Source organism: Oratosquilla oratoria, chromosome 4 (assembly GCF_046742065.1).
Source record: "Oratosquilla oratoria isolate Oo_2021 chromosome 4, ASM4674206v1, whole genome shotgun sequence".
Lineage (NCBI taxonomy): Eukaryota > Metazoa > Arthropoda > Malacostraca > Stomatopoda > Squillidae > Oratosquilla > Oratosquilla oratoria.
Window position 1 is genome coordinate 23,239,358 of NC_134780.1, and position 20,102 is coordinate 23,259,459.

Sequence of the window (20,102 nt, forward strand, 5' to 3'; positions counted from 1 at the left end):
GAAAATTTTTGAAAGTAATAAAAAGATGTTTTGGAAAGAAATTAAAAGAGGAAGAGGAGGCGAATCAAGTAGAGAAGAAAAGGTAAAAAGTGCAGATGGAGAGATGATAATGGAAGAGAAGGCAGTGAGAGGAAGGTGGGCAGAGTATTTTAGGGAGTTGCTAAATGTGAAGGAGGATAGGGAGGGAAAGGTAGTTGCAGTGGGAAGTTCTAAGAAAATGAGAGTGATGAGAGAGGAAAATGGATGAGAAATAGGGAAGGATGAAGTGAAAGCAGCTGTTAAGATGATGAGAGCAGGTAAAGCACCTGGGTTGGATGAATGCCATGCAGAATGTCTGAAGAAAGGAGGTACAGTTATGGTGGACTGGCTGGTGAGATTATTTAATTGTTGTTTAAGAGAGGGTAGAGTGCCAGGGGACTCGAGGAGTGCCTGTATAGTCCTGCTTTATAAGGGAAAGGGGGACAAGTGTGAGTGTAGTAGTTTCAGAGGGATCAGCTTGTTGAGTGTAGTTGGGAAGGCTTATGGGAGGGTCTTGATTGAAAGGATTAGGAGAGGAACAGAGGGAGTAATTGGTGAGGAACAGTGTGGTTTTAGGACAGGTAGGGGTTGTATAGGTCAGATTTTTGTGGTAAGACAGATGTGTGAGAAAGCTATAGGAAAAGGTAATGATGTGTTTTGGGGTTTTATGGATCTGGAAAAGGCTTATGACAAGGTAGACAGGAAGGCACTGTGGGAGGTACTGCAGATATATGGGATAGGAGGAAAGCTGTTAAGAGCAGCCAAGAGTTTTTACGAGAGAAGTAGAGCTTTGTCAGGGATGTGTTATGTCGCCTGGCTGTTCAGTCTATACATGGATGGGGTAGTGCGAAAGGTGAATGCAAGGGTAGTGGGTCAGGGGTTGGAGATGGTTAAAGAAAATGGAGGGAAGTGTTGTTTGCTGATAACACTGCACTTGTAGCAGGATCAGAGGAAGGATTGAGGAAGTTAGTGATAGAGTTTGAGAAGGTGTGTGAAAGAAGGAAGCTGAAGATAAATGTGGGCAAAAGTAAGGTGATGAGATGTACAAGGAGAGAGAGTGACAGCAGGCTGGAAGTGAGCAGAGGAGGGATTGAGGAAGTTAGTGACAGAGTTTGAGAGGGTGTGTGAAAGAAGGGAGCTGAAGATAAATGTGGGCAAAAGTAAGGTGATGAGATGTACAAGGGGTGAAAGTGGCAGTAGTCTGGAAGTGAGCATTAAGGGAGAGTGACTGGAGGAAGTGGATAGTTTTAGATACTTGGGTGCAAATGTGGCAGGAAAAGGTGGAGTGAAGGTGGAGGTAGAATGTAGATTGAGAGAAGCGAGTAAATGCCTTGGTGGATTAAAAAGTGTAATGAGGAATAGACATTTGGGAATGGATGCTAAGAGGAGACTATATGAAGGAGTGATTGTGCCAACAGCACTGTATGGGGCAGAAACATGGAACATAAGAGAGGAAGAGAGAAGGAGTTTGAATGTGTTTGAGATGAGGTGTCTGAGAAGTATGATGGGGGTTACTAGGCTAGATAGAGTGAGAAATGAGGAGGTGAGGAGGAGAACGGGTGGAAAGGGGGTTGGGAGATAGGGTTGATGAAAGAGTATTAGGATGGTTTGGACACATGGAAAGAATGAGTGAAGAAAGACTAGTAAAAGAGGTATGGAAGGCAGATGTGGAGGGAGTGAACATGAAAGGACGTCCTAGGATGAGGTGGATGGATAGGGTGAAGGGGGCTTTGGGGAAGAGGGGAATGTCTGTTGAGGAAGGACGGGAGAGGACAGAAGATAGGGGTGAATGGAGAATGGTTGTATATGGATGATGTTGTGATGCATGAGGTGGAATGGGTGGGGGGATGGGGGTGAGGTAGTATGTGTGAGCAAATTTTGATGCAGCCCGAAGGGATTTCTCCCCGTCTTCTCCTTTATGCATGGGGGGACGGAGAGGGGGGGTCGCTGATTTAATGAAGCGGCCTTGCTGTGGATGTGCTGTGTCTTGCGACACTGCTTCTGACCCAGGGCAGTGGACAAGGTGCAGGGATGACCTGTCATCCAGGAGGTGCTAAGATGAGAGGGAGGGTGGAGGGGTGTGGAGTGTATTCAGGGATGGAATGGGTGGGAATGATTTTATGCCTTTTCCTTTTTGGCTACCTCCCTTGTAAAGGAGAAAAAGCCTTGGTATATGTATGTATGTATGTAGAAGTAAGGTGATGAGATGTACAAGGGGAGAGAGTGACAGCAGGCTGGATGTGAGCATTAAGGGTGAGAGACTGGAGGTAGTAGACAGTTTTAGATACTTGGGTGCAAATGTGGCAGGGAAGGGAGGAGTGGGGGTGGAGGTAGAATGTAGATTGAGAGAGGCGAGTAAATGCCTTGGTAGATTAAAAAGTGTAATGAGAAATGGACATCTGGGAATGGATGCTAAGAGGAGGTTATATGAAGGAGTGATTGTGCCAACAGCACTGTACGGGACAGAAACATGGAACATTAGAGAGGAAGAGAGAGGAGTTTGAATGTGTTTGAGATGAAATGTCTGAGAAGTATGATGGGGGTTACTAGGCTAGATAGAGTGAGAAATGAGGATGTGAGAAGGAGAACAGGGGTGGAAAGGGAGTTAGGAGATAGGGTTGATGAAAGAGTATTGGGATGGTTCGGCCACATGGAAAGAATGAGTGAAGAAAGATTAGTAAAAGAGGTGTGGAAGGAGTGAACACGAGGGGCATCCCAGGATGAGATGGATGGATGGGGTGAAAGGGGCATTACAAAAGAGAGGAATGTCTGTTGAGGAAGGACGGGAGAGGACAGAAGATAGGGGTGAATGGAGAAGGGTTGTGTATGGATGATGCTGTGATGCATGAGGGGGAGTGGATGGGGAGTGGGGTGAGGAAGTATGTATGAGAAAAAATTTGACGTAGCCCGAAGGGATTGCTCCCCATCTCCTTTTCTGCATGAGGGGATGGAGAGGGGGGGGTTGCCAAATTTATGAAGCGGCCTTACTGTGGATGTGCTGTGTCTTGCGACACTGTTTCTGACCCAGGGCAGTGGACAGGATGCAGGGATGACCCATCATCCAGGGGGTGCCAAGATAAGAGGGAGGGAGGAGGGTGGAGGGGAGTGGAATATGTAGGGAATGGAATGGGTGTGAGTGATTTCTATGCCTTTTTCTTTTTGGCTATCCCCCATGTAAGGGGGAAAAAGCTGTTGGTATATGTATGTATGTATTAATTATTATTATTATTATTGTTGTTATTATTATTTATTATTATTTATCATTATTAATCATTGTTTATTTTCATTATTATTATTAATTATTATTATTGGGTCCATATCATGGCTATTACTAGTTTCTTGAGAACCATGGGTCTCCTGCAAGAGAGACCTGGTTAATAGATCAATTGATTGGATGATAATGATTTTTCTTTGGATTCCATTATCTGGAAACACAGTTCCAAAGTGGCTGGCAGTAGTCCTTGGGACCTCCCGCAGCTCTTTAGGAAGGCTATTTGGACTGTAGTATGTGTTGTATTAGTACGGGTCATGTATCCATGTCATTGGTTCACAAGCGGAGAAAAAAAAGAGGAGAGGAGTAGACATCAGTTGTTAGCTCTCATTATATGAAAAATATGGGAGATAATCCAAATTTATTGAGATAGCGAGAGCTAGCATGGGGTGGTACAGTGATTAAGTACATATCCCTTGGTGCTGCACCTCTGGGTGAAGTTAAAGGTGATATGTTTTGAAAGTGGGTGGGAGGAAGACAGTTTTCTCTGACTTCCATTGATTAGGACCACTATTCACAGATACTCTTTGTCCCTGAGAATGGTATGTGCATAATTAAATCATTGTTCTGTGTTTGTTAGTCTTATTCTTTCCATTTCCTTGACAGGATGAAGATGAAGGTATTGATGTAAGCAGTATGTATAATGAAAAGAACAAAACTTGCCTTTCAAGTGGACCCTTTGTGTATGATCTGTTCTCCATTATGGTACACTCTGGTAGTGCTTCAGGTGGTCACTATTATGCGTACATTAAGGATCTTACTACCGGTGAATGGTACTGCTTCAATGACCAGAGTGTTTCTCGGGTAAGCACAAAGAACTCTTGATTAATCTTATTATAGATAGTGTATACATATAATCATCACTTTCATACCACTCGTTCCTACTTTCACATACATCATGTGCTCATTAATTTCTCCAAGTTTGTAAACTCATTACTATGCATCCATGATAGAGAGTACAGCCAGATCTTTAATTCTTTTGCCTGTTCCTATAAATCCTTTCTCTCCTGAGAGGGCAGAGTCCATTTGGTCAGGCTGTGGTATGGTCACCATCCGGCCCTTCTAAGTTACCAGAGGCAGCTGGATGACTGCATCACAGATAACTGTCCAGAAAGTGACACTTAACCCCATACTATATAGCACATTATGGAAGACTGCACTGTACACAGTTATGCATGCCAACAACACAACATATACTCGATCCATGATTTGTGGGAAAACCGTGGCATTCCTCAGGGAGACGGGAGTGCTCGGCTAGACAGTTAAGGGAACAACAACTCTTTTGCCCTTGTAATTTACTCTCTCCATCTTACATTCATCCTTACCTTTTGCTTTGTCTCACTTGTAACAAGGATGTCTGTTGTACACACCTCAGTCATTTGCTTTTGTTTTCCTTGACAGATAACGTATGATGACATTCGCAAAACATATGGTGGAGGGTCATCAAGAGGCTACTATTCCAATTGGAGTTCAAGTGCAAATGCTTATATGTTAATGTATAGACAGATAGATAAAGAAAAAAATGTGGACTCATTTACTAAGGAACATTTTCCCAAACATATCACAGTAAGTAATATTTAATTATCTTGTAGCATTATACAATCAGATATCCACATATTCCTGGTGTCAGTGTTCTGTGATCTTAGATATTAACATTGATTCCTTCTCCTTTCCTTCTGTTAATGTACTTGACCAGTTATTCCCTGGTACTCTACATATATATTTGCACTTCTCCCAGGATTCTGCCATCTTTGTTTGCCGATTGTTGGCTGGATGTCAGCCCTCTCACTTCATGCATGAAAAACCCATGTTCAAATCACTAAGATGAACACAATGTGGATGCTGGTTCGCAACCTGCCCAGCTCACCAGATGTCTTTAATAGATCTCACACACACAGCTGTGAGCCATTACTCCACCTCTTGTGGGCAGGGAGTTGGGTGTGTGTGTGTGTGTGTAAGGTCACAGCATTACACATAGATTGATTATATATGAGCTCTGAGCTCTCATCTGGGAGGGTAATAGCTGCCAATTGTGAGTCCAACATGTGATCCAAGACCATGGTGAATCACATAGACACACACAAGGCATTTGATTACTTGGATGAAGACACACACAAGGCATTTGATTTCTTGGATGAGGAAATGGTAAAGAAAATATTAGTTACACTGATAAGACCAAGATTGGAGTACACTGCAACACTATGGACACCCAGTACTAAAAAGAATATAAAGAAATTAGAAAAAATTCAAAGAGCAATGACAAAGATGGTACCAACACTCGAAATTGACATATGAACAAAGATTGTCCAAATTGGAACTACCAACCTGGAACAAAGAAAAAAAAAAGGAGATCTACTGACCATTTACAGAATTATGAATGAGATGGAAGTCCTTGACAGAGATGATTTATTAAAGTGGGATAAGAGAAAAACAAGAGGACATTAAAAGAAACTCAAAAAGGATAGTTATAGAAGAGATCTGAAAAAGAACAAACTTGATGCTGAAAGATACAAGATTCACTTTGAGCATAGCTCTCTTCTCATATAATACAACTAGGTAAATGCAACTAGGTAAAATACACAAATCCTATGTGTATCCACTCAGGACCATGTCTTTAGAAAAAGGCGGGCCATGCCCATGTAGCAGAAGAGAAAACCCTTCAGCCCTTGGGTGTATCCTGAGGTTTCACCAGTGTGACAGGCTGCACCTAACTAACTAACTCATCCCCCACCCCTTCCCCAGCTTTTGAATTGTATTATTTGGAATCAGTAGTGGTGAGATGTATTATGAAAGATGGGTGATTGCATTGTTTACTGTCAATCTGCAAAGAAGATATGTCATACAATAGATCTTTCATATTGCTCATACCTGCGTGGTAACATTGAGGAGCTTAACTCAGGTTTAAATCTCACCATATAAATTGCTTCATAATTTTTTGCAGGAGCTTGTGCAGAGAATGGCAGATGAGGAGGCAGCAGAGCGGGAGGCACGGGAAATGGAACGCTCCATGTGCAGAATCAAACTCTTCTGCCAACATCCAACAACTAAGCATATGATGGAAAAGAAGCTGCGTATTCACAAGGACACGACGCTCAGGGAAACGGTGAAGCTGGCATATGAAGTAAGAATACAGTTATTTTAGATCTAGTAGAAGTTATCAATTGCAGGTACCATTGACAGGTACCTCCAAATGGTGGTCAAAAAGAATCATCTTTTTTCCATTTCTCTTCAAAATCCATAAACACTTGCCTCCATTTGAAGGTGCAGCTGTGAGGAGCTGACACTTGTGTCTTGGGACAGGGCCCAAGACCTCTGTTTCTGTGTTTCCTCATCCTTTTCACATGAGGAAAGCTAGCTGTTGACTGCGCTCCTCCCTCAGCTACTACTACATAACAGCCAGCTCAACTGTTGTTCCTTAATTTCCTTTCATTGTTTTCTATGATATCCTTGTGTTCCTTTATACTACTCTCAGCATAAATGGAAAATAATTGTTTTGTTCTTTATTTTGGAATCTGTAGTTTAGGAAATTACGTAGTGTTCTGGAATCTTAATTAGTGTTACGGAAGTGTTACTTAGTGTTACATTGTCTTTGTTATTAGGAACTAGAACTAGAAGGAGTTGTTCCATTGGAAAGATGTCGACTAGTGAAATACGAGGAAGTCCACGACAGCTTAGAGTGCTCCTTTGATGGCCAAGATGACGAACTGATTTCTGAAATTCTTGGTGGTGTTAGGAGCTCGTACAAGTTTGATTTGCTCATGGAGGTTCGGGATGAGGACAAGCAGTTTGAAGTATATAAACCAGGAGGTATGTGTACTTGTATCGATAATGGTATTACTTGTGCATGCCATCCTTCTTGAGGACCAGAAATGTGTGTTTATTTTTTGTAGTTTTATCCTTTAATAATGGTCTTTATTTACTGTATTTGCATAGGTACCACAGTGAAAGTGCACTTGATTGACCTGCAGACTGAAGAAGTAGAAGGTCCCTTTACTGTACGGGGAAGTCTGTCGATGACTGTACGAGAATTTAAGGAACTCCTAGGACGTCATTTCAGTCTCAATCCTGATACTATGAGAGTAGTTTTAGAAAGGTATTACAATGGCCTCAAACTCCTTACTGGAGATACAAAAGCCCTGAAGTTGGAAGGGTTTTACAGATCAAGTAAAGTAAGTAGCAAAATAGGATGTGGTTTCAGTTTGAATAAATGTATGAAATTATGGTTATTAACTAGTTAGTTATTATTTGTATTTGTCAACTATCTTCCTTTTACAGGTTTATGTCGAAGCATCAGGTATTGAGCCAAATGATTTCTTTACTGGTTCCAGTATGTATCACATTATGGATCGTTTCGAAAACACCATTACCCTTCACTGTTCACTCCCAGACACGAGTTCAGGTAAATAGGTCATGATTATTACTAGAATGTGTTTATTAAGTATTATATATATTTATGAAGAAAATAGGACAGTTTCTTTTGTAATAACTGTTCGTGCTAAGATGTGCCTGTTACTGGGAGAAGATAGTTGTGAATTTTAACTATTTGTTATTGTTTGGCTGATCTCCCTCACCTCTTGATTCATATACATGTTGAGCAACCATAGTGACATTCCATAATCCTAGTGCAGTCCCACCTTCACCTCAAACCACTCACTCTCCCCATTCCCCAGTCTCATACAAGCTCTACTACACTCGTTTGTTGGCGCCTGTCTCCTATTCTCAAATTTTGTAACATACCTAGACTCAAATCTAGATGTGTTAGAAAATCGGAGAATAGGAGATAAGACCCAGTGAGCATTACTCCTTTCCCGTAAATTACAATCACGTAAATATGTAAAAACAGACTGTCTCTCGACAGACTGTCCCTCATGTGGTAGGATGTATCATTGCTAAAGATGATATTCTTTTGAATGTACTTTATGTAGATATTAATACATACATACATATACCAAAGGCTTTTTCCCCCTTACGCGGGGGGTAGCCAAAAAGATAAAGGCACAGAAATCACTCCCACCCATTTCATTTCCCATATATTCCACTCCCCTCCACCCTCCTCCCTCCCTCCTATCTTGGCACCTCCTGGATGACAGGTCATCCCTGCATCCTGTCCTCTGCCCTGGGTCAGTGTTCCATTTTTCTCAGCATACTGGCATTCAGGTGGGATTGTTGCATTACAGATGCATTAGCTGAACTTCAGATTCCTGCTTATAAGGAGGAAAATACTGAGGCTGGTGCCTCAAGCAGTACATATACTACTTGCACTACTGCCTCTACTACTACCTCCACCTCAGTCACCTCCAGTGCCCCTAGCCTTCCCACCATTAGCACAGCAGAAAGTGCCTCTATAACTACAACTTCATCCACAACTATAGTTACCACTACTACTACCACACCAAGTGATTCAACAAGTGCAAGCAGTCCAGCTAGTTCCCATAGTAAAGAAAGTGGGGTAAGAAATTTGATTATTTGTTTTGATTCTGTGACTTGTAAATACCTTGTGTTTTAGGTGAAGTATGGATAATGCATTGATTATCTTGTGCATTCAGGTATGTAGTAAAGCCAGCAGTGACACTTGTAGCCAAAGCGGGAGCAGCGTGACAACTCCTAGCACAGCAGCGAGTACTAGTGTGGGTGCCGCCAGTGATGGAGAGGACGAGGGCATCGTAGACCCTGACAGTGGTGCTGGATCATCTACTGTAAACAGTGACCAGAGTGCCAGTGAAGATTCATCTTTAACCAGTGATAGTGATCGGTAAGAGTGATGTTTAGGGCCAAATGGGTGCAGATAAATGGTGATACACAAAAGAGGGGCTATGATAAGAGGAAAACAAGTAGGTGATGGAGAGGAGTGGGAACATGCCTTGGCGGGCTACTTCCCTTATAAGGCAGAAGCTCTTGGTATATAGAGATGAGTTAATCCTGTAGTTTAGCCTTATCAATGTCTATCCTAACTCCAATTCAATCCACGATACATGTGCAGTACATGAATGTGTATATTTTCTACATGGCAGATTTCCCCATGAAAAGGGTGTTTGTGTTTGTGTGTGGTTGAGGGGGACTTGTGTTATGTGATGGGATGTGTGGGTGAAATCTAGGGCTCTTGCATGATTTATAGTTGGTTGTTTTAGTGCATCCAGCTATTATTCTTAATAGTTCATGTTTAATGTCTGCTTTTGGATTGTAGAGAACCATGATGTGGAGGAATAGTTTGGTGTGATTTGTAGGAATGTTTATGCACTGTGATTGCCATTTCTACCTGCTAACCAAAACCAGAGCTTGCTACTGATCTTTTAGTACGTTCATTTTCTTGTTGATTGTCACTACTAGGCCCTTGATGAGTGGGCTGAAGGACATGGATATCAAAAGTTAGGTCTAAGATTTCAAGGCTCCTGTCCAATGGAAGAATTTGGTCATTCAGTCTTACTATTGGATATTTCTTTGATTCATGGTTGTCTGGGGTGAACAGGGGAGACTGCCATTCTGTTTTATCTCAGTATGCCTGTATGTTTTGGTGTTCTTAGTAAGTGTTTTTTTTTTTTAATTGTTGTGGTGGACCATTATTGTTAGGTTATCTGCATAAGGTAGAGTTTTGATATTATTCTCTAGATTTGAAGTGGGGATCAATTGTCTCTATATTTATATATTTATTGTTTACAAGATATGAGGGAGGGGGTGGATGGGAGTGGAGTATGTGGGGATGGAATGGGTAGGAGTGGATTTTATGCCTATGTTTGTAGGCTACCTCTCTTGTAAGGGGGAAAAAGCCATTGGTATATGTATGCACATATGTTCCAGAACCTTAGTTGGGGATCCACCCGAGGATAAATTGTCCGACACAAGTAGTTCCCCAGATTACAGAAACGTTTCATCACCAGAAGACAATGTTAAGGACTCCAAAGTAAGTGTTAGACCAGAGTATTTCATTTTTTTAATTCACATACTTTCATATATTTTTGTAAAAGTTGATCTTGAGTTTAAGTTGACCTCTGATTTGTGGGCTACAGCAATGTTAATTTATAATATATGTGCAATGTTAATTTATGATATATATGTTTATAGCCCATTTTTAGAGCATAATGTAACAGCAAATTATAAAACACTGCATTTTATGACATATGAAACTGATTAAAGAAAGAATCTAAAAAAATAATCCTGTTGTATGAATTATTGCATATTTGATGTTCACTTTATTTACTGGTACACTTGTACCGAAAGCCCTTTCTATTCATGAAAGGGAGTTGACTGAGTGAAAGCGTACACCCATCTTAATCCCACTTGTTGCCCACTCCCATCTTAGAACATTGTGGATGAAGGGTCATCCCTGTTTCCTGACATACAGCTTGGGTGAAAAGCAATGTAATGAGACACAGTGCTTTCACAATAGGGCCCAACAGCTGAGACCATTTTACCCCAACTTTTTCATTATAGTGCCTCCATCCCCATGTCCATTCAAAAATATTTACTGAGAAGACAAGAACATCCCTTTGAGACATGTCAATTCTTCATCCATTTACTCAGATCTTTTGCACATTTGCTTCCTTGGGTGACAGACATCCCTCTTGCATCCAGTGCCCCCTTTCACTTCATCCATATACCTCATTTTTTGGTCTTCCACTCAAGTATACTCTGTCCACTTTTGCTTCCCATACTCTTACTCTTTTGCTAGGATTGTCCACACTCATTCCATATGCCCAAATCATCTTGGCACTCCTTGATCTACCTAATTGAACAGCTCTCTTTCGACCCCAGTTCTGCCTTACCACATTCCTTATTCTGTTGATATTTGTGTCATCCACCATACATCTCAAATACATTTAGGTAGGTAGTAACTGGCAAATATTTTTCATATTTTCATGGCCAAGAATTGACCCTAGCCCTTCCCATCATGCACAGTGAAACTTGTTATTCATATATAGGTTGAACCTTTTCTCTCTCTTTCTTGTCTAAATAGTTTACCTTCACAATTGGACCTATTATAATAAAATTATACTGTATGTCTTGGTTTTTGTAGTCATAGTGCATGCTGCATGAAACTTTTTTTTTTTCCTATTTTAAGATATTAAATGGTATTAGGGGTAAATGGGTAAGATCCAGGGATGACCTATCATCCAGGAGGAGCCAAGAAATGGAGGTGGAATGGGTGGGAGTTGTTTTTAATGCCTTTGTTTTTTGGCTACCTCCCTTTAGTGTATGTATGTATTAGAGGTAAATTGTTAAGGGCAGTCAATAGCTTTTACATGAGTAGAAAAACTTGAGTGGTGAGAGTGAATGGTTTGAGGTGAAGGTGGGGCTGTGCCAGGGTTGTGATAGTTACTGGCTGTTCAATGTGTATATTGATGGAGTAGTACACATAAGGGTGATGGGCCAGGAATTGGAGATGGTTAGTGAGAGTGGAGGGAAGTGAGAGGTGAGCCAGTCATTGTTTGCTGATGATATTGTGCTAGTAACTGGATCAGAGGTGGGTCTAAGGCAACAGAATGGGGGAAAGTAGGTGATAGAAGAAAGTTGAAATTAAAGGTGGGTATAGGTGTGGTGGTATGGCTGAGCGGGTAGGGCGTCGTTACTTGTGGCGAAGGTCGAGGGGATGGCGGTTCGAATCCTGCCACTAGCGAAGTTGAACCAAGGGCATGGTTCGTTAAATTCCACGCTACAAAGCCCTCTGTGAGGGGCACCATCCTAGCCTTCTGATAGGGGAGAGTTTGTGACATTAAACCACATCATCATCATCATAAGTGCAGTGGTGATATGTACAAGGGGTGAGGGAGGCAGTGTGTTGGAAGTAAATCTTAAATGAGAGACGCTAGAGGAAGTGGATCGTTTTAAGTATCTAGGTCCACATTTAGAAGGGAATGGAAAAGTAGGGGTGGAGTAAATCATGTAGTGAGAGGAACAAGTAAACCAGCTTTGGCTGTTTAGTCTTGCTATGGAGATGCTGTGTCTTACTGCATTGTATCTGATCCAGACAATGGGTGGTGGGACAAGGATAGCCCTTTATCCACAAGAAATTCTTTAAAAGGGAAACAAATGGATGGAGATGGTTGCATGCTCTGATTGACTCCCTTGTGAGGAGGAAGAAGCTTTTTGGTATATAGATCGACAGGATTCTTGTCATGAGTGCCTAACCTGTTACTTGTTCATAAGATTTAACCCTAGATTGTTACTTGTGAATTGTGGTGTGGTTTGTGGCATGTATCTCTACCTTTGCAGGTCGGGAGTGACATGGGTTGGGGATTACCTCTTTTCCAGGATCAGACCAATTCAACCGTGAGCGGGTGGGTAGAGTTCGAGGAAGACAAGGAAGACCTTCCGGTGAAAAGATACTTCAGGGCACAGTACTATACGGATCATGAAACAAATCAGAAAAGTAAGTAAATTACTGTTTGTATTTTGGTGGTGCTCAGATAAGAGAGAGGGTGGAGGGGTGTGGAGTGTATTCAGGGATGGAATGGGTGGAAATGATTTTATGCCTTTCCCTTTTTGGCTACCTCCCTTGTAAGGGGGAAAAAGCCTTGGTATATGTATGTATTTTGGCTTGTTCAGGGTGTGGTGATATTGTTATTATGAAATGGTCAACATTCAGATTTTTAAATCATTGAATTTACATGTTTGATGGACTGATATAAAATAATTGTTTAGATATTCAAAATGAGTGAATTTTTTTCCTCATAGCCAGAGCTACATTTAACTTTAAGTTATATGAGTTTTACTTGTGCATTTAACTTGACCTGAGCTAAAATTCTATCTATACCAAAGGCTTTTTACCCCCTTACGAGGGAGGTAGGCAGATCAAAAGCACATACCATAAGATTAAAGGATACTTATTTGAGGTATGAGTACATACAGACATATACCAAAGGCTTTTTCCCCCTTACAAGGGCAGTGCCAAAAAACAAAGGCATAAACTCCACTCCCACTCATCCCCTTCCCTCCCTCTTATCTTGGCTCCTTCTGGATGACAGGAGGAGGTATGAGTAGTTATTTTTTAACTTCATGCAGTATAGGCTGGCAACATAATTCATAGTGGTGATTTCAAATCTTTGCTGTGCAACAGTCTATTCACTAACCATCCTGGGCAAGGTTTAGAAACTTCCAAGCCCATACCATATACAGGAAAAGCGTTCCATTCCCAAGTTAGCCCACACATTGTGTAGAGCCATCCCAGCAACTCTGCTCTCTTATTCTCAAGGTTTTCATCACCATAACATCCAAGTGTCCAGCAACCTTGTCTGTTAGTGTAGCCAAGAAAAGAAGGAAAATCCTTACCATCTAACAGAAGCTGAAAGTGTTAAGAGAGAAAGCAGTGCCTATATCAATAATGCACCTTTTTGAAAATGCACTATATTGTCAGGAGTAATGTTGACAAAGTCTGTGCCTGTGCTCTAGCTTGGATTTTGATGTCCTTCGTTTGTTTTGCTCTTGCTTGGACTGCAGCGATGGAAAGGATAGGTTGTTGCAGTGGATCTAGCATCAAAACAAGAACATTATACCTGTCAGCATAGGTACCATTCAGGATTTTTTGTTTATTTATTGATTGATTGATTTATTTTTTTTCTTTTTATTATTATTATTTATTTTTTTATTTTCATTTATTTTTTTTATGACTTAATGCACCCACCCAGACCAAGATGCACCAATTTCTCCGTGATTGATCGATGATGATTCGGTTTAACATTGTGAACTTCCCTCTATCAGGAGGCCAGGATGGTGCCTCTTACAGAGGACTTTGTAGTGTGAAATGTAATGAACCATGCCCTTGGTCCAACTTGCTTGTGGCAAGGTTTGAACTGCCAACATCTTGACAAGTAGCAATGCTCTAACCCACTTGACCAGCGAGCATTTATTCAACTTCTCAGAGTAGGCCCTATGGTCACTTGCAGTCTCCTTCAATTTTATGTTCTCCATAAAAAGAGAATTAATGGAAAGAGGCAAACAAGTCTGTGTATGACAAACACGAGGAGGGCTGGGAGTGATTGCATATGTGTAAATATAACAAATATATGCTGTAAAGGAAATCCATACATGAATATAACTATTACAGAGTAAGATGACCCAGAAATAGAGTTTTCCAGAGTCCAGGAATATAGGATACCTTCCCCAATTAAAAAATTTTCTATGGGAAAAACATGAAATACACAGTTTAGAGATATACAACCTGTTCAGGAATGTAACCCTTGCATAACCCAAGAGTTAATGTACACTGGTATTTCTTGTCTTTATATGTAATGGCTAACATTTTAAGAAGAGGTGATTTGTTAGAATATACAACATGCATTTAAAGCATCTAATTAAAATGTTTCTTTTACAGTGTTACGTGTTTATGTTGATAAGCGAATCACTTTTGGACAGTTGAAAATGGAGATGCAGCCTTGGGTAGGAGTTTCGCAGGAGCACTTTAAATTTTTCAAAAGCTATTCAATTAGGTTTGTATTACATTGTAACTGTTTTAAATGTAGGTGTATTTCTTAACCTTTTCTGTATTGAATGGATGTGACAAATATGAATAAGATTGCGTAGTCAGAGCCAGAATAAATCAATCCATTGCTCCAATCTCACTTGGTTAGGGGCATGTGGAGAGCTGATTCAGATTAAAGGTTTCTGGTGATATATTTGATGAAATATAGAGTTATGTATGGTTTATCGTGTTGAGTAATTTTTTTTTTTTTCCTCTCCTTTCAGTCAAGAGTTTGAGTGCACGAGAATGTCGGAAACATTAGCGTCATACGGAGATAATGCAAGGTTAACCGTAAGACTAGGAAGAGCCTTGCTACCTGGTGAACAGAGGGGGAAAGTGTATTTTCTTGAATTAGACAACCCTGATGATGTAAGTGGATCTGCTTGATTACATAATGTTATTAAGTAGAATATATGGTTCTACTGTTGGGACTTCAAAAAACAACTTGATGATATTATTCTTTTCACAGCCAGCAAAGTTCCTCATAGATTGGGTCATCTGCAAGGGTGACACCGTAGCAAACGTCAAGAGAGCTGTAGTAAAGGAAGCCAATCAACGTTGTCAATTGGACCTAAAAGTAGAAAATGTCCGATTACGTAAAAAGAGTTGGAAAAATCCACAAACAATATATCTTGATCCTCAAAAGTTTGAGGATAATATTCCATTGTACAGTAATTGGGAGCTCTTCCTACAAGTAGGTGTCTTTCAATTACCTTGTGTATTATGTGTGGCTGTGAAGGTGCTGTGTCTCTGCATTGCCCTTGATCCAAATGGTGTGCACAAGACAAGGAAGAACCTTCAGCCACAAGCTGTTAAGATGGGAGGGGTGATGAACGGGATTTAGATTCATGGAGGATGTATGCTTAGACTTAGTGGACCCCCCCCTGCTCCCCAATATAAGGGGAGGAGCCCCTTTGGTGTGTACAGTACTACCTCTCATTAACGGACTAAAAGGGGGGTAACGGTGTCCGTTGATTTTGAGTGGTTTTTGGGTGGCAAAGTGATTGCACACACTAAACAACAGCACCAAAAACACAGCGAAAACACTGCAAACACAGCTAATTAATGTCCGTTAATGAGAGGTCTCACTGTATGTATGTATATAATTATATTTACCTAGACCTGTATCTTTGCTTACGCACATCAAACTTTGTCTTAAATTCATTTCTGTTGTTAGCTTGGATTTTATTTTCATCCAATTTATTCCACAAATCCATGCATATGGTATTATTTATGATTGTCTTTTTTTAACTTTTGTCCATTTCCAGCCCTTTGATTTTTGTACAGAGACCAGTTAAAAAACGTTTCTTTTGCAGGTAATAGAGGGCCCAGAGACGAAGACTGGTGATGATGATGAGTTATCAATATTTGTTAAAAGATGGAGACCCTCCAGTTTTACTACAGATCCAGTTAGTGAAATAGTAATTCCAGAGGCAACCAGTGAGTCACTTCGAGAAAAGGTAGGTCCTTGTTGAATTTGAGTCATAATGATTTATTGGAAAGTATGGGAGATAAAAGCGTTTCTTTGATATCATTATTATGTATTACCATTTCTCTAAGCACTTCACTAGCCCATCATATAATGTCTTTGAATGGATGATTAATTTCTTTCTCTCTCTTCTCCTCCCATTTCCCCATCTCAGCATCTTTTTCTGTGTATTTACTTAGTTGTATTTTACGGGACGAGAGCTATGCTCGTGGTGACCCATTTTCATGTCTCTCCACATCCAGTTTATTCTTAAAATCTTGTCTAGTTTTGGCACTCAGTGTTTCGCATGTGTGTGTCTGTCTATCTGAGTGGTTAGTTCCTGTCCTCTTCAGAGGATGGCTAACTGCTGCATCATCTTGTTGTGCCATTTTAGGATTGATTCCCACCAGGAGAGGCAGAAACTGACTGAGTAACAGTGTATTCAGTCACCCATAACTTTCTCATGCTAACAATAAATTCATTCTCTTTTTATTAACAAAAGTCATGCACAGAGGACATCAATTTCAAAATTGTCCAGTCTCCTTTCACAATTGACTTCAGTATATTTCCTCCACCTCTACACATAAGGAGAACTGACTACTAGTAACTGCTCCTCTACTGCTACTGTGACAGGCTGGTGACGTAGAAACAGTCTCATACAAATACAACACAGACACTTGTTCATTGTTTCTTCACAGAGGTATGGAAAGGCCTTCAGTCTATTGCTAGTCAGTAAGGGAGCTGCAGCTTTCCAGTCAGTAAAATTCAGAGCAGTAATCATTATTACATTTTTGTCACAGACCCATTGATTCTTACAAGGCTGTTCAGGTACTTAACCTATCTTTAATATTTTTTTGCCATCCTAAAATAAATAATTCTAGTCAGGGATTAATATTTTTTTCTATCCTAAAATAAATAATTCTAGTCAGGGATTTGTAGCTCAGTAAATCTTGAGACTTATTTGAATACTTCTGCAGTGGAACAACAAGTTATGTTGGATGGAAGACCATGCCATATATTAACAATGCAATTGAAGAAAGAGTATTTCGTCATGTCTGTTTGAAATTGTTTTCCTACAAACTTGGATCCATTATTCCTAGTTGCGTTGATGTCAATTTTGAAATATTTATCTATGTCCTATATCTAAGGTCCTGTGTATTTCATTTTTCAGCTTTCAAGTATTTCTGGCATTGCTGTAGACAATGTTGAGTTTGCAAAGGGACAAGGAACGTTCCCCTTTGATATGCCCGTAGTTAGCATCAATCAAGATTTAGACTGGATTCAAAGACCAGGACCACTTGATTCTAGGCCCCTTTACATTTCAGAAGATGGAGCATTGGTTTATTATAGGTACCACTTCATGTTTTAGCAACAAGTTATCTAAAGTCAAATAAATGGAAACATAATGCTTTATGTGTATATGTGATTTTTGTGTATGTGTGGAGAACAAATGTTGAAGCTTATCTTCATTTACAGGGACAAAACCGAGAAAGAAAAGGAGTTGAGCGAAGACGAAAGAAGAGAATTAAGCAACTCTGAAAATCGACGGTTGAATCGAGACTTGCAATACTCTTGTCCAGGTTCTTCAAGCTCAGGCCACAGCACACTTAGGTCCAAGGAGAAAGGACTCCGAATCTACTTAAATCATAATCCTACAGAAGAATAAAATGACATTGAAATAGTGTTGAGTAAATGACTCTTAATCCAAACAAACTATGTGTAAGGTCATGAAAGACAGGACAGTAAGAGATCTGCCTTAGAGTTAGCAAGTTGAGCAAAGACGGAAGGACGGTACGGCTGGAAAACGCTTGCTTGCCTTGACCAATGTGTTGTATACCAAAGCCAACATATTCAGTGAGGAGGACAACAGGAATGAGCTGATATGTATCCCATTCATTTTTACCTCTGATTCATATATATTTACAAAATCTCCAAATAGCTTTAGTTCCTCCCTGCAAGAATGCACAGCCCATATACTTGCATTGAGTCCTCGGAAGTGAGAAGCATGGGAGTATGAGTTTATGCTCATATACAGTTTATGTGTTATAACCCCCTTAAATTCAGCATTGGAAATACACATATCTTAGAAGCAGCAAGAAGCAGCACTTGATTTGTTGCAGCATTGTCTTTCAGAAGTGATAGTTTTCCCGTTGACCTTTGAATGATCTGGCAATAGATTTTCCATAAAATGGTGTAACTAAAATTATTGGTGGGTCAGTGAACTTGTCTGACCTCTTGCCTCATTTTAGCAGTAATTTAATTTCTAATGAGGACATGTGCAAATATTTATTGACACTTTAAGAAGGAATAGTGTGGCCTTCTTCAAAGGGGAAAATAACTTTTTCATCATGACACAAAAATCAGATGGAAGATGGGGCAAGTAATCCGCAATGTAATATCAAACTTGAAATGACTAAACCCACTCAGAGGTAGTGGAACAATGATCATATCACATTTCATATTGAATTTGCAGCATGTCTATCAATTATATGCATGCAGCTTCAATGTGAGAAGTCGTATGCTTTTATTACCTATAGTAGGTTTATTCTTTTCCAGGTTGAATATGATTACAGGTACTGAAAAATAATAAAATTTAATGGATTACATAAAGACTTTTGTTTGTCATATGGTATTATATTAAAAGATTTTAAAGGTTGAATCAATATGGTTGCATGAAGATTATAGCTTAAAGGTTTACTTCTTGTTTTAGTGTGATGGTTACAAACGTGCTCACTGCCTACGGTCATGTGCTAGTGTTCTAAGTTGAGGATTGGTAACCTCCAGGGTTATGATGGTGATACTCTGGTAAAATAGTGGTTGTGTTAAAAGCTACATGGGGTGTGTGGTTACTGCAGCGCAGGAAGACCACCATCTCGTCAAGGAAAAAAATGTATTTTCTGTTTGTCAAACAAACAGTGCAAGTGATGGGAATGATGACATACTTGCTTGACTACCTCCTCATACTTGGCTCTCTACAGAGTTGTCTACCACCATCTACCAATATTACCATCATTAATATTTTATCTTTTGTCAACTGTCAGGCTTTTTAGGTTACTTGTACCATAGAATTTGAAGGCTATTGTTGTTATGTAAAATGAAGTCCTAGTCTGTATTGTTTCCTTTTCATAATTATTGTACATTGTGTGAATGAATTTTTATCTATTTATTATCTCTCATAATGAGAAAAAACTTACAATAGAAACACAAGTTATTTTGGGTGGGATAGACAGCCACTTCTGAATTATATTGACAAGTATCAGATAAGATAGATATTGAGGCACATCACATTGGTTTGGATACTAAGGAAGTAGTGTTGTGGTTGTTTGAGAGGCTTTGCGCGCTGTTGCATGCCTTAAGAGATTCAAGAGCTCAATGGTGAAATCACTGGTTGAAAGGATTTTATTTTATTTTTTATTTTATTTTTATTTTATTTTTCTTTGTTAGTTCTCATTGCAATTAGTTAAAACATACATCCCTAGACCATCCCTTCCCTGAATAATATATGTAATGATTGTGAGTAGACTTTAATTAGCCTTTTACCAGAACAAAGTTTCTTGTACACTTACCCTTCACCTGAAATGACACTAGATCCAATTTAATTTAAAGGAAATTCACCCCAAACTCATGGTCCATCCCCTGCACTCTAAGGGATTAGATCTCTAAGTGTACATACATATAGTTCCTTTAAGGTATTTACAGAGATATATGTGGAAATGTCAGTTTATAACTGATAACTAGAGCTGGTCCCATTGCCTATGGCAGTTTAACCAGATCTCTGAATTCTGGGCTTTCTGTGCATTAACATATTTTAAGGGACTTTTAATTGAATTTGATAAAAAAAAAATATGCCCAATAAAGAAAGAGTAATATATGTATATTTGCATGTATATAAA

General features: G+C 39.8%; 1 protein-coding gene across 6 annotated transcripts in view; it reads left to right on the forward strand.

Annotated features, from left to right (window-relative positions):
• The window catches only part of LOC143024667 (ubiquitin carboxyl-terminal hydrolase 47-like), a 130,525-nt gene extending 110,799 nt beyond the window's left edge, over positions 1 to 19,726 (forward strand). For 5 of the 6 annotated variants that reach the window (XM_076183644.1, XM_076183645.1, XM_076183642.1 and 2 more), the window contains 16 exons: positions 3,896 to 4,093; positions 4,691 to 4,855; positions 6,231 to 6,410; positions 6,889 to 7,096; positions 7,223 to 7,458; positions 7,565 to 7,688; positions 8,467 to 8,738; positions 8,836 to 9,041; positions 10,085 to 10,187; positions 12,497 to 12,653; positions 14,595 to 14,709; positions 14,966 to 15,110; positions 15,211 to 15,435; positions 16,058 to 16,201; positions 17,381 to 17,559; positions 17,686 to 19,726. In XM_076183644.1, coding sequence (XP_076039759.1) covers positions 3,896 to 4,093; positions 4,691 to 4,855; positions 6,231 to 6,410; positions 6,889 to 7,096; positions 7,223 to 7,458; positions 7,565 to 7,688; positions 8,467 to 8,738; positions 8,836 to 9,041; positions 10,085 to 10,187; positions 12,497 to 12,653; positions 14,595 to 14,709; positions 14,966 to 15,110; positions 15,211 to 15,435; positions 16,058 to 16,201; positions 17,381 to 17,559; positions 17,686 to 17,875 — 2,847 coding nt within the window. In that variant the 3' untranslated portion in view covers positions 17,876 to 19,726. The remainder of the gene's footprint in view (positions 1 to 3,895; positions 4,094 to 4,690; positions 4,856 to 6,230; positions 6,411 to 6,888; positions 7,097 to 7,222; positions 7,459 to 7,564; positions 7,689 to 8,466; positions 8,739 to 8,835; positions 9,042 to 10,084; positions 10,188 to 12,496; positions 12,654 to 14,594; positions 14,710 to 14,965; positions 15,111 to 15,210; positions 15,436 to 16,057; positions 16,202 to 17,380; positions 17,560 to 17,685) is intronic. The other variant, XM_076183643.1, reaches the window with a different exon arrangement.
• The last annotated feature ends 376 nt before the right edge of the window (positions 19,727 to 20,102 follow it).